At 33.2% G+C, this 13,960-nt stretch overlaps 1 protein-coding gene across 2 annotated transcripts in view; it reads left to right on the top strand.

Moving 5' to 3' along the window:
• LOC148953824 (growth hormone secretagogue receptor type 1-like) overlaps positions 1 to 13,960 on the top strand; it is a 160,774-nt gene that overhangs the window by 131,556 nt on the left and 15,258 nt on the right. For both annotated transcript variants that reach the window (XM_089086835.1, XM_089086836.1), the window contains one exon: positions 4,469 to 4,649. In XM_089086835.1, coding sequence (XP_088942961.1) covers positions 4,469 to 4,649 — 181 coding nt within the window. The remainder of the gene's footprint in view (positions 1 to 4,468; positions 4,650 to 13,960) is intronic.

Here is a 13,960-nt window from a genome sequence, read left to right as displayed (position 1 = left end):
TGCAGATCGTAATAGCTATTGATGCTTTCATATTACACCGAAGAACTTTGACACTAGCATAGATGGAGATGACACATAGCTTGATTACGGCACGTTATATGTAAACTTACGGAGCGAATTTTGTCCGTAATGTAGGGAGTTCCAAGTAGAATCGGACTTTACGTAAAATTTCAATTTAGGCTACGTCAGTTTATGCTACGCTAGGGAAAAGTCGGTATAATACCAATAAAAAAGGATTTCTGAATCAGCAAATGTTAAATTTTAAAAATAAATTAATAAGCTTTTCCTAAAAAGCCTTTCATCCTTGGTACATAGCTTAAATTCCCTTCTAAATTCCGCATTTGTAATTTTTATATAGTTTGCTCATGATGACTGTATTTCTCGTAGGCGACGATTATGACGGTTTTATGGATTTTATTTTGACCTGGGGCATTAGTTCCCAACCAATTTCAGGCCGACCTATGCAGTTTTAAAATCCTGATGCCCCCTCCTTTTGATATTTAAATTTTCTTATTCAAAATTTTACGTGCATCCACCTGAAGCTTAAAGGAAGCTTAAAAGGCATCAACTTGGTATTTATTTTGGGTCGTCCTCTAGGAATTTTTTAGACTAATGAAAAATACTGTCTGTATAAAATACCTTTTATACAATGCATGACGTTATTGCAATACTATCATATATCTTTTTGCTCTTTAAATGTATATGAATGTGACGTCATTCGCATGAAAAATGTTTTTTTTTTTAAAAATTAAGGCTCTAATCTAAATCGTAGCTAGACAAAGGGTGCACGTCCTACGCATGACCCACCAAAATATTGCCATGACCCGCCGGTGGGGCCGGTGCCCCACGTTGGGAATCATGGACCTAGAGTGTATGGACCTGTCTAAGCGTGAAAGGTTGTACTTAACGTAACGTAACTTAATCACTTAGCATAGAATATTATATCGATAGTATGAAGTATCTCCCTAGTACAGTATCTCCTTTGCTATTGAAAAACATAATTTAAATGTAGCTTGTTCCCAATTAAGCCTACTTCTGGTGCAACTGCTTCCTTTCTATTATTTGGAGTTTAAAATGTGTTCTTAGTCATGTAAATGTTTTTTTCCTGTTTTTCTTTTATTGATTCTAGCTTTTCATGTGACAGATTTTTGGGTAAATAAGTAAATAAAAAAGTATTATTCAAGTTAAATTTCAATGTTTATTAAAGTTTTTGCTAACATAGCATAGCTTATTTTGAGTCAGGTTGAAGAATACAGAAATACATAGATATGAAGAACAGATAAAACAAAGCGAGTAGGGTGAGGGGGTCCGTGTTCATGAACATTCTGAAACAATAATACTTTAAAATCATACAATAAAATCATAAATAATACAATCTGGAAGGTCTGAAGTCAACCCCCCCCCCCCTGAAAAAAAACAACAAGGTCGTCTAAACCTAAAACTAAATAAAAAAAAGTTTTCTTTAACTGAAAGTAAGGAGCGAAATTAAAACTTTAAACGAACAAAAATTATTCCGTATATGAAAGGGGCTGTCCTCTCCTCAACGCCTCGCTCTTTATGCTAAAGTTTTTCAGTATTTTAAAAATTAGAATTGTGAAAAAGAGTCAAACTTTAGCGTAAAGAGCGAGGCGCTGAGGAGGGGACAGCCCCTTTCATATACAGAATAGTTTCTGTTCGTTTTAAGTTTTAAGGACGCTTCTTACTTTCAGTTTAAAAATACTTGTTTATTTTATTAATTTCTGAATATATTTCAACTAATGCATGTTCGAATTTGGCTCACCGTACATGAAAAATTAAAACAAAATTTGCATATTAATTATGGCAGATTTATTCCGTATGTGAAGAGTGGCCTCCTTCTCAATACGTTGCTCTTCACGCTAAAGCTGTTAGCATTTTGAAAAAAGCTTCCTATACGGCCCCGTGTTTCAGTAGCCGCTCTTAAAAAAATTCAAATGTTTGTTTTGAATTTAATGTTACGCCTTGCTTTCAGTTAAAAGAACTTGTTTTTTTTATGTAATTTCTCATACTTTTTCAAATAAGGCCGGTAAATCTAGCTCACCCTCTATAAAATATACCCCCCCCCCTCACGGAAAACTCCTCCGTGGAAATTTCATCCAACGTAAAGTGTACCCCCACCCACGTCAAATTACCTCCAGACAGCTCCATCCTCGCTGAAAATCCCCCCTCCCCGTAAAAATCCTTGCGGACGATTCGGGCTTAAAAATTCTCCTTAGTATTCTTTCATTTGAACAAGATTTTAATTTCTAATCGGTTTCTCGATCACTCCAAAAATTCCCCCTTCCGTGGAGACTATTTGCCGGAAATTAAAACACGCGGAAAACAGCCCCCGAATAATTCCTCCGGAACATCTCCAAATGAAAAATTTCGCAAATAGAAGGCAAGACAATTAAAAAGAATTTCGTATAGTAATTCTGTCAGATCCCCCCAGTGTAACATTTCCCCTAGAAAATTCACCCCCAGAAATTTCCCTCCCCAAGGAATATTTTTCCTATAAAAATCCACCCCAAGCACACCCCCCCCCCCAAAAAAAGTCTGTATACTTCCCAATAACAAATACTATACGTAAACAATGGACAAATTTCAAAACTTACAGGGCTCTTCCCACGGACTGTGGGGGTCATTTTACTCCTTATGACATAATTACTTGATCTTTCAACTATACTGAACAAAATGGCTATCTCAAAATTTTGGTCAGATAACTTTGGAGAAAAAATGAGCTTGGGGGGGGGGCAGTTGCCCTCCAATATTTTTTTTCACTTAAACAGGACACTAGGACTTTTAATTTCCTTTCGAATGCACCCTCTCCCAATCTTCTTGGAAGTTTTTGTATATAGGAGCTTAAAACTTCTTCAGTAAGGTTCTATGGTACGCTGAATATGGTGACGTGATTTTCATTAAGATTCCTTAATTTATAGGGGGTGCTTCTCCCCTATTTCAAAAATCAGGGAAATTTTCTCAGGCTAGTAACTTTTGATGGGTAACATTAAACTTGATGATTCTTATGTATGTGAAAATTGTTTAATAAGCTGATTCTTTTGCTCGTGTCTACTCACATTAAGCTTCCGTTTTTTAGAGTTTCGGTAACTATTAAGCCGAGTGGCTCCTTACTTACAGTTCGTTACCACAAACTGCTTGAAATGGTAAAAGAACTTCCTATTGAATCTGAATGTTCGCCGGCCATTCAAATTTGGACTAATTTTTGGGAGCAGGTCACCCCAACCGTATGAGGAACGGCAATGGTCATAATTAATAAAAACAAACTCTTCAAGAGTGGGAAAATGATGTCCATAGAAGGACTTTTCAGGCTTGAACCACCTCACTGGAAAATTTGCTTTTAGTTCACTTGTGTTCACCTCTGCTAATTCTAGTTTGTGGTGTCCTTCTAAAAATAGGTAGGCTCTAAAGTAGTCCATTATATAAGCCTGGCGCATTTATGTTCTAAGTGTTCTACTTTTTGTGTTACACCCTTTTTTAGTTTTAGGGGGTAATTAGGTGGAGGATAAAAGCGGCCAACGCCCCTTGACATAGTCAACATATCTAGAAGTCATACTTAATAATAAATACTAATACAAACTAGTCAAAGTTAGCACCAGGCTCTTTAAATGTTATAGTCTGTTGCCTAATTAAGTTGTAAAAAATTTGGAGCAAAATTGCCCACTGAATCATTTGAAGACTAGTTATTCAATTATGCTTTGTTCGAATGGTCATAATCTTGGTTCGTGCTAATGAAAATAACAATAATAATAATGCTGATAATGATAATAACAAAAGTCATGTTACTGATAGTTGGCTGTTTGTGTGCTGTGAAACGCTAAGAGTCATTATGATTGAGATAAGTGTCTGCATTTTTTTTTTTAACAATAATCCTATTATTTGTGTATTCCAGTCAAATAAAAGCCCTGTCCCGAAATAATCCACCATATAACTATATCCCTATAATGTCATGCAAACAGCATTCTATCATAACAATTCATTATCTTTTAAATTACCTATCCAAGTTCCCCTCCTACGAAGCTGCTTCAATGCAAAAAAAGTTTTGAGAGTTCGATTAAATTTGTTTGCAATGTTTATCAACAAATAAATTGGAATTTCAACGATTAAAATCGTCAGAATTCTAGTAAATTAGAAGTTCAATACTTTGGTGGATTTCCTTCATCATTGGTATAAAATTTTAAAACTTTTCTTTATATAGCATTTTCTTTATATGTTTTGATTAATTTAATTTTTTTTTCTTTTCCCGTTGATAAAGGCTTCTGGACGTTAAGCCAAAATATTCGGATTTTTCAAAGTTTGCCTTTTTTGTCCACCGTCTGGTTTTAAAATATTACACCCGTTTTTCCGAAATTTTCTTTTGTTTAATTTTACTCATATATCACGTAATAATTCATGTTTGGTTACTTTAACTGAATGAATATAATGATATCCTAAACCCTTTATGTTATTTTAGGTAGCCTAGTGCCCTTTATTGAAATGACGGTTGCACATGTATCCGTTCTGACAATAATAGCCATCAGCGTGGAACGCTACTATGTTGTTACAAAACCTTTGCGTGCCGGATATACATGTACTAGGATGAGAGCTCTTCTAATTGTAGGAGGAGTCTGGTTCTTTGGAACGCTGATTACCTGGTGAGTTATTCCGATCAGTGATGATCAGTGATGAGCTATTTCAATCAGTGATCAGTGATGATGATTTTAAGTTTTTATGCTCAAACAGAAAAAAAAACTCTATAGAAACATTAAGTCTTCACTCACCATGTTGTACCTATCCTGTCGGATATAGCATCAGGGTTGTCGTTTGGGGGGGGGGCAGTTGCCCCCCAATAACGTGGAAAAAATTATTATGTTCCATACCCCTTAACTATCCAGATATGGACCCCTCTTGCCCCCCCCCCCAATAAAAATGCTGGAGATTCGCCCCTGTGTAGCATAGTCGTGTCTTTTCAATGGAGAGCCTTGGAAGTACCAAGTACAGTGAAAATGAAGTCTGAAATGTTTGAATTCATGAACTTAAACAACCATATATATATATATATATATATATATATATATATATATATATATATATATATATATATATATATATATATATATATATATATATATATATATATATATATATATATATATATATATATATATATATATATATATATATATATATATATATTTAAAAATTAGGAAATCAGGAATTGAACTTTTATTGGAAAACACCTGCATTCGAGGCTACTAGGTCTTTGGTAGTAGCAGGCAAGGCCGTACCCAGGATTTTTTTTTCGGAGGGGGTTTTACTAAAAAAAATATTTTCGGGGGGGGGGGCTACACAAAAAAAAACTCAAAAAACGCATACACAATTTGTTTATATCCATTTTTGTTAGGTTTTTACGAGTCAGAAAAACATTTCGGGGAGGGTTCAAACCCCCCTAACCCTCCCCCCCGCGGGGTACGGCCTTGGTAGCAGGAGCAAACTTAAAGAAGAAAAATTGGCTAAAAAAAATCAGCCAAAAAATATGGCACTAAGCATATTAAGAACCTCTAGCTTTTCTTTGAAGGTCTGGTAATCTTTGAGAATCAACAAATTGTTAATGTTTGAGTTTTAAAGAGTGTTCTTATATATTTTTTGTTATCTTTTTTTTGATAATTTATCATTAAATAATCATATCATTAAAATCTCTTATTTATTTTGACGGTTAAAAAAAAACAACAACAGGTAATACCTTTAAAACTTCATAATTTTGAAACAGGCAAAAGAAAATTCCTAGAAAATTGCTGTTTCCAGGCGTGAATAGTCCTAGGACGGGTGCAGAGGCATTTTTTTTTTTTCGATATTCTTGGTACTTTAAAGATGGATCATTCTAAAGAATCCAGAGCCTACACTTGACAGATTGAGGCTCAAAGGTTCAGATCCAGATTATGACCATCCAGCCTCTTATAACAAATATCATTCGCCAACGTCGATGGCAATATCTAACTTTTAAGTTGTTTTATTTAACAATAAATATACATCAACAGAAAACAACTTCAACATGGTCTCCCCCGTAACGCTCCTTGGCCAGGAAAGAACAAGGAAGAAAAAGAGACAACAATAAACATAAACAAAATAAAACGAAATCCAGTCACCCACCTTGAAAATACAAAAAATCTATGCAGGGGGTAGCGTATAACTTTACCAACTTAAATAAACATCCAAACCCAATCCAGGGACATCAACTCTAGGCGAAAACCGAAAAAAAAACTGAAAAAACGTTCAGTTATTTGTTAGCTGGAAAATCTCTAACATTGTTATTAAAGACACCAAACAAGTGGTAGCTTCGTGTTGACTCTGGAGCGTTTTCCAGATTACGTTACAAACTGTCAGGGGGGTGAAATCAGACCGCAATAAGGGAGTACGAAGAATCTGTAAGTTGTTGGAAGTGTGGAGAGGATGTGTCGATTTATAAGAAATAAGAGAGAACAAGGGAGAGAAGAAATAAGAGGAAAAGTCAATTTACCAAAATTAAGAGACATATCATGACATAGGGAAGCAGGAAGGCTGCAAAGCAATTGTAGAAAAATGAAAGAAGCACATGACAGAAAAAAAGATATTTCAAATAAAGCAAGGATTCAAATGACTATACAAAGCTATACAAAAAGGATTCTAAGAAGTAATCCTGGAAATATACGTTTTAGCTTCCTAAGGATTCCAAGACTCTTGGAGTTTCTCACTTTGATCAGTTCAATATGATACTTAAAAAATTTTGCATCTAGCAAGATGCCTAGGGATCGAAAATAACAATCTTTCGCTCTATTAAAATTGCCTTTTTATGCACGTGTTTCATTTGAGTCAGAGAAACCATTGAAGCTCTTGAGAAAACGAGAAAGCATGACTTTCCAACACTTAATAAAGCAAGCAAATTTGCATCTAGTATGTGCAGCAAGGTGTGCACACTGGATAGCCTTTAAGCAAGGGCAGTCACCTTTAAAAAAAGATCAGACTCAGTTTTAGCGGCTGTGCCAAGTGTACTGTCATCAGTTACTGCAATAAGTGCATCAGGAGAAGACGGGATATTGTCCAGATAGTGATAGAGACTGGCTCAAATTTTTGAGTTTGAATTATTTGGCGCATTAACGTGGTCATTAAGACAAATTAAACAGAATATTGCCCAATGACACATCCTTGCGGAACGCCAAACTCTGTATGGAAGGATTACAAAAGAGCAGATCAACCGAGATGACTCGACCAGCTAAATATGAAAGAAACTAAGAAAATGTACTCCCTCCGTTTTACTTGCTGTGCCAAGTGTACTGTCATCGGTTGCAGCAATAATTGCATCAGGAAAAAAGTGATGTTGTCCCAGATAGTGGCAGGGGCCGGTTCCAATCTGAGTTTGAATTATTTTGCCGCATTAACGTGGTCATTAAGATAAATTAAACGTAATATTGCCCAATGACAAATCCTTGCGGAACGCCAAACTCCATTCTGGAAGGATTTTAAAAGAGCAGGTCAGCTGAGATGAATCGACCAGAAAAATATGAAAGAAACTAAGGAAAAGCAGTACCTCTTATACCAATATGGGACAGTTTCCGAGGAAGAATCTCGTGTGTCAATAAGTCGAATGCTTTTCGTACATCGAGAAAAAGAGCAGCGGCTATCAAACCAGAGTCAAGAGCTGAATGTGAATAATTCAAGCAAGTTGCGCAAACATGATCAGTTCATTGCTTTGTCATAAAAACAAACTGAAAATCATAAAAAAAGTTTTATATTTAAAAAAATTCAGAAGTCGAGAAAACACAGCTTTTAAAAATTTTACTTAATGCTGATAAGGGAGATATGCGACGATAATTTGCAGGAGTATTCTACGATCCACCTTTCAAAATTATAATAACACGAGTACGCTCTAAAGCATTTGGAAAGACATAATTTTCAGAAGAAAGATTGACTAAGCCGTATTTTAAGAATGGGGGACCTTAGTACTTCCAAGGTAAGCCTTTCGGTGGCTATATGAATGATCAAAATAGAGAGCTCGTCCTAAGTATACATTTTGCCGGCACATACTATCCAAGTCTTTGCACTCTTAAGACGTTCCAGCAGCCAGAGCTACTCAAACTTACTTAAAATTTACTCAACTTACTTAAAATTAATATTCACTTTAAACTTGCCTGGTTAGGTTATAATATCAATTAAGTTTAAAGAAAACAAGTTTTCTTTCCAAATGAAGGTAAGAAGCAATATTAAAACTTCAAACAAACAGAAATTTTTACGTATATGAGGGGGTCGTCCCCTCCTCAACACCTCGCAATGCACGCTAAAGTTTTTTAGTACTTTTAAAAAAGTTTCTTATTGTTCTAACGCACCAATTAAACGCAATTAAACGCACCATGTGTTTCAGGAGTAATTGTTAAATAACTGGGACAAAATTCAAACTTTAGCGTAAAGAGCGATGTATTGAGGATGGGACAATCTCCTCATATACGTATTAATGTCTCTTTGTTTTAAGTTTTAATGATGCTTCTTACTTTCAGTTGACAAAACTCGTTTCTTTTATTTAATTTCTGATCTTTTTTTTAAATAATGCCAGGAAGTCCACGGAAAAATGCCATCTCCTCACGGATATATCCTCTAGACAATTCAATCCTGGTGAAAATATACATCGAACAGTTACCCTTAATATCTCCACGCGTAAAATTGAAAGCAAGACCTAAGAAGAATTTCTTTCAGGGATTCTGGCAAATTTTTTCCCCCAGTGTAAAATTTCCCCTGAAAAAACCACCCCCTGGAAGATTCCGTCCCCATGGAAAATTCCCCAGCAGAAAATTCGTGCCCCCTTACCTAAAAAATATATGCATACTTTCCAATCGCAAATACTATACGTAAACAATGGGTAAATTCTGGGTCAGGTGGCCTGGGGGGTCTAGTTATCTCCAAAGGTATAGTTATTCGGCCTTTCAATGATGCTAAACAAATCCATCTCAAAAAATTTGGCTATCTCAAAATTTTGATCAGACGATTTTGAGAAATAATGGGGCGTGGGAGGGGCATATTTGCCCTCCAATCTTTTTGGTCGCTTAAAAGGGTCACTAGAACTTTTAGTTTCCATTAGAACGAGCCCTCTCCCGATACTCTAGGATCACTGAGTCGATACGATCATATCTGGGAAAAACAAACAAACAAAAAACAAACAAACAAATAAACGTGCATCCGTGATCTTTCTTATGGCAAAAATTACAAAAGACCACATTTTGCACATAGGAGCTTGAAACCTTTAGAGTAGGGTTCTCTAATGCGCTGAATCTGATGGTGTGATTTTCATTAAGATTATTGGAATTTTAGGGAGTGTTTGCCCCTTTTCTATAAAATTAGCCAAATTTTCTTAAGCTCGTAGCCTTTGATGGGTAAAACTAAACTTAATGAAACTTATATATTTGGAATCAGCATAATAAGCCATTTCTTTTGATATATCTATTGGTATCAAAATTCCGTGTTTTAGATTTTTAGTTACTATTGAGCCGGGTCGTTCCTTACTTATAGTTCGTTACCACGAACTGTTCGGTAGTAATGAGGGTTTTAGATTTCCATTTTCTAAAAGAAAAACTTTAGACTAAGGATCCAAATACGAATGAATTAATTAGATTAAGACTTATGTTATTTAGAATTAAAATTTAGTTTAAATTGTATTTATTTAAAACAAAAATTTTCGCCAAGGATATAAAATTTATGTTGTTAAGTTGATTAAATTACCTATCATCAAATTAGATAAACTAAAAATTCAACAACTAAAAATAGGTGTATAAAATTGAGTTTTACCTGGGGAAGAGTCTTGTTATTCAAATTCACCATCAGTAATGACCATGTTATTAGTAAATAAATGTCGGTTTTAAATTCATATTTTCGAAGAAACAAAAGAAAACCTTACGCTAAGAAAACAAACCTGGGAATGTTTTACTTACTTATGATTAACGTAATTACATAAAAATGCAATTGATTAAAACTATTGGCATTAAATATCCTGGTGAGTTTTTAACACAAGTTAGTTAACAATGGTTTTAAACTACAGCAAAAAGAAAACTTTTGCCTAAGGAAGCAAGTCTTAAAACGTTTTAATTTAACTCAAGTTACTCAAAAGTAAGCTAAATAAATTCAAAATTAAATTTCTTATAAAAAAAATTCCTTAACATTGAAAAAAATTTGAAATTTTGAATTTTTGAAAATTTATAAATTTTTGTACTACGAGTCAATCACTGATCATTTCAGATTCCTTTTTTTTAAGGAAAAAGGAAACTTGATAATTATGTAGTTTCATTCCTAATGGCAATAAATATTAAAACAACTTGACTCCTACTTGTTTCCTTATTACATAACTTTACTAAATGTTGTTTTACATTTACATTTGATTAAATCCACGTTTTAATGTGTTTTGGGCAAAATATTTTATTATTTTCATATTTTGTCCTCCATTTTTCATAAGTGACCCGCCATTTAACTCAAGTTACTCAAAAGTAAGCTAAATAAATTCAAAATTAAATTTCTTATAAAAAAAAATTCCTTAACATTGAAAAAAATTGAAATTTTAAATTTTTGAAAATTTATAAATTTTTATACTACGAGTCAATCACTGATCATTTCAGATTCCTTTTTTTTAAGGAAAAAGGAAACTTGGTAATTATGTAGTTATCTACATAATTTAACTCAAGTTACTCAAAAGTAAGCTAAATAAATTCAAAATTAAATTTCTTATAAAAAAAATTCCTTAACATTGAAAAAAATTTGAAATTTTGAATTTTTTAAAATTTATAAATTTTTGTACTACGAGTCAATCACTGATCATTTTAGATTCGTTTTTTTTAAGGAAAAAGGAAGCTTGGTAATTATGTAGTTTCATTCTTAATGGCAATAAATATTAAAACAACTTGATTCCTACTTGTTTCCTTACGACATAACTTCACTAAACGTTGTTTTACATTTACATTTGATTAAATCCACGTTTTAATGGGCTTTGGGCAAAATATTTTATTATTTTCATATTTTGTCCTCCATTTTTCATAAGTGACCCACCATTTAACTCAAGTTACTCAAAAGTAAGCTAAATAAATTCAAAATTAAATTTCTTATAAATAAAATTCCTTAACATTGAAAAAAATTGAAATTTTGAATTTTTGAAAATTTATAAATTTTTATACTACGAGTCAATCACTGATCATTTCAGATTCCTTTTTTTTAAGGAAAAAGGAAACGTGGTAATTATGTAGTTATCTACATAATTTAACTCAAGTTACTCAAAAGTAAGCTAAATAAATTCAAAATTAAATTTCTTATAAAAAAAATTCCTTAACATTGGAAAAAATTTGAAATTTTGAATTTTTGAAAATTTATAAATTTTTGTACTACGAGTCAATCACTGATCATTTCAGATTCCTTTTTTTTAAGGAAAAAGGAAACTTGATAATTATGTAGTTTCATTCCTAATGGCAATAAATATTAAAACAACTTGATTCCTGCTTGTTTCCTTATAACATAACTTTACTGAACGTTATTTTACATTTACATTTGATTAAATCCACGTTTTAATGGGTTTTGGGCAAAATATTTTATTATTTTCATATTTTGTCCTCCATTTTTCATAAGTGACCCGCCATTTAACTCAAGTTACTCAAAAGTAAGCTAAATAAATTCAAAATTAAATTTCTTATAAATAAAATTCCTTAACATTGAAAAAAATTGAAATTTTGAATTTTTGAAAATTTATAAATTTTTATACTACGAGTCAATCACTGATCATTTCAGATTCCTTTTTTTTTTAAGGAAAAAGGAAACTTGGTAATTATGTAGTTATCTACATAATTTAACTCAAGTTACTCAAAAGTAAGCTAAATAAATTCAAAATTAAATTTCTTATAAAAAAAATTCCTTAACATTGAAAAAAATTTGAAATTTTGAATTTTTGAAAATTTATAAATTTTTGTACTACGAGTCAATCACTGATCATTTCAGATTCGTTTTTTTTAAGGAAAAAGGAAGCTTGGTAATTATGTAGTTTCATTCTTAATGGCAATAAATATTAAAACAACTTGATTCCTACTTGTTTCCTTACAACATAACTTCACTAAACGTTGTTTTACATTTACATTTGATTAAATCCACGTTTTAATGGGCTTTGGCAAAAATATTTTATTATTTTCATATTTTGTCCTCCATTTTTCATAAGTGACCCGCCCTTTCTTGAAAGAAACAGCAGTAGAATTTTTTTACAGTAAAACATATCAAAAATAAATGGAAAAAAGTGAAATTGAAGCTAATTTTAATTAGCTAAAAATATCAGATTTGAAAGCGATTAACAGTAACATGGAGACATAGAGATAAAGGGAAATAGATGAATAATACAAAATGTGAGTTTGGTTATTTTATTAATTATTCTGAATGAGAATAAAATCAAATAAACCAAGACTTTGTACTGACAACACACGTCTCATTATTGTTCTTGTTACTCAAAACTAAATGGAAATATTTACTCCAGACTTTTTATGAAACTGTTATTCCAAATTTGAAGACCAGATGCAAGATTACTGCTAGTATCTGAATCTTAAAATCTTTCTGAAATTTCTCAACTATTACTAAATTTCTACTTACCTTCTCCTTTTGTTTTTAACTTAACATTGGAGTGGAATATCTTACCTAATCAAATTTTTAGTGTCCCTAATACCTAGCCAATCATGCGAGTGACTGCTGGTAGCTGCAGCATACTTTTTATACTTTGCATACTTTTCTGGAGTAATTTTTCAGTCAGTTGGTTTCCGATCAATGATAAGACAGCATACCATGTTTTTATGACCGCTGGGTGATAAATTTGATACTTTCTGGAAAAGTACAGTAAGGAGGGGCACGTTGACTTTTTGTGTTTGGGGGAAAGGGGAGAATATATTGTTTCCTGTGTTTACAATCGCTACGTTTTTTTTATGCCTATAATCTGAGAGCTCCTTTGCTTGTTTTATATATTCTGCACAGTTTAAAAAGCCAAGACGCAGCATCTTGGATTCAGTGGCTGATCCAGGGGGAGGGCAAGGGGGCGCGCGCCCCCTAAAATAGTCTAAAGTAGTGTTATTTACTTAACACAAATTTTATTTAATTAAATTTGCTCCTAACGCAAGTTTATCGCATCAACCTATTTCGCCCCCCCTCCTAAAAAATCCTGGATCCACCCATGCTTGGATTAGATGCGACATTTTTTTCATTAGAAAAGCCCTCAGAATTCTCGAAGAATTCCTTATGCACGACTGCAAAATTTCTTCCATAACTTTTCACAGTGAGCATTTATTGAAGTTTGGAGTGTCAACAAATTATGTCCTCTTCTTCCTCAAGATTTTCTGAAATGATTGCAGAATTTCCATAAAGGGTTAATGGTTCGAACAGAATGGAAATTCTGATGGAAACGGCATTTGCATAATCGTGATTGCCTTTGAATCAATCATCTTAAAGATCATACTTTGAAGATATACTGCACCACATCCTATCAGAGTTTCCAATTTTCTTAGGGCCTTGGAGAATAAAACTTCGAAAAAGAAATTTTGCTTACCCGTCTGGTATTTGAGAGGGAATTGAGTTTAAATTTACGGGGGGGGGGGGGGGTGAACATCAACTGAATTGATGCTCAGGCCTCAAAACCGTTTCTCTCCACACCCCAAAATGACCATGCTTAATTTGCGGTTTTAGGGGCCATTGATGAGAGGGCGACGTTCATCCGGGAGAAAAGGAAAAATAAAAGTCGACAGTTGTCAAATAAAAAGTTCGAAAATATTCGGAAAATTTGGATAATATCATTATTGATTTTTCGATCAATTTCAATTTGGATTGTAGTATATTTTGTAGTCCCCTCTTCGCATCTATTGACTGAACCCTAACCCTAAATAAGAGAACCTGAGCTATTAATAAAAATGCAGGGTTAGGCAAGAAGTAGCCCAGTAGACAT

Source organism: Artemia sp. Qi Xiang Cuo, chromosome 3 (genome assembly GCF_049724085.1).
Source record: "Artemia sp. Qi Xiang Cuo chromosome 3, ASM4972408v1, whole genome shotgun sequence".
NCBI lineage: Eukaryota > Metazoa > Arthropoda > Branchiopoda > Anostraca > Artemiidae > Artemia > Artemia sp. Qi Xiang Cuo.
This window is presented reverse-complemented; position numbering and strand designations above follow the sequence as displayed.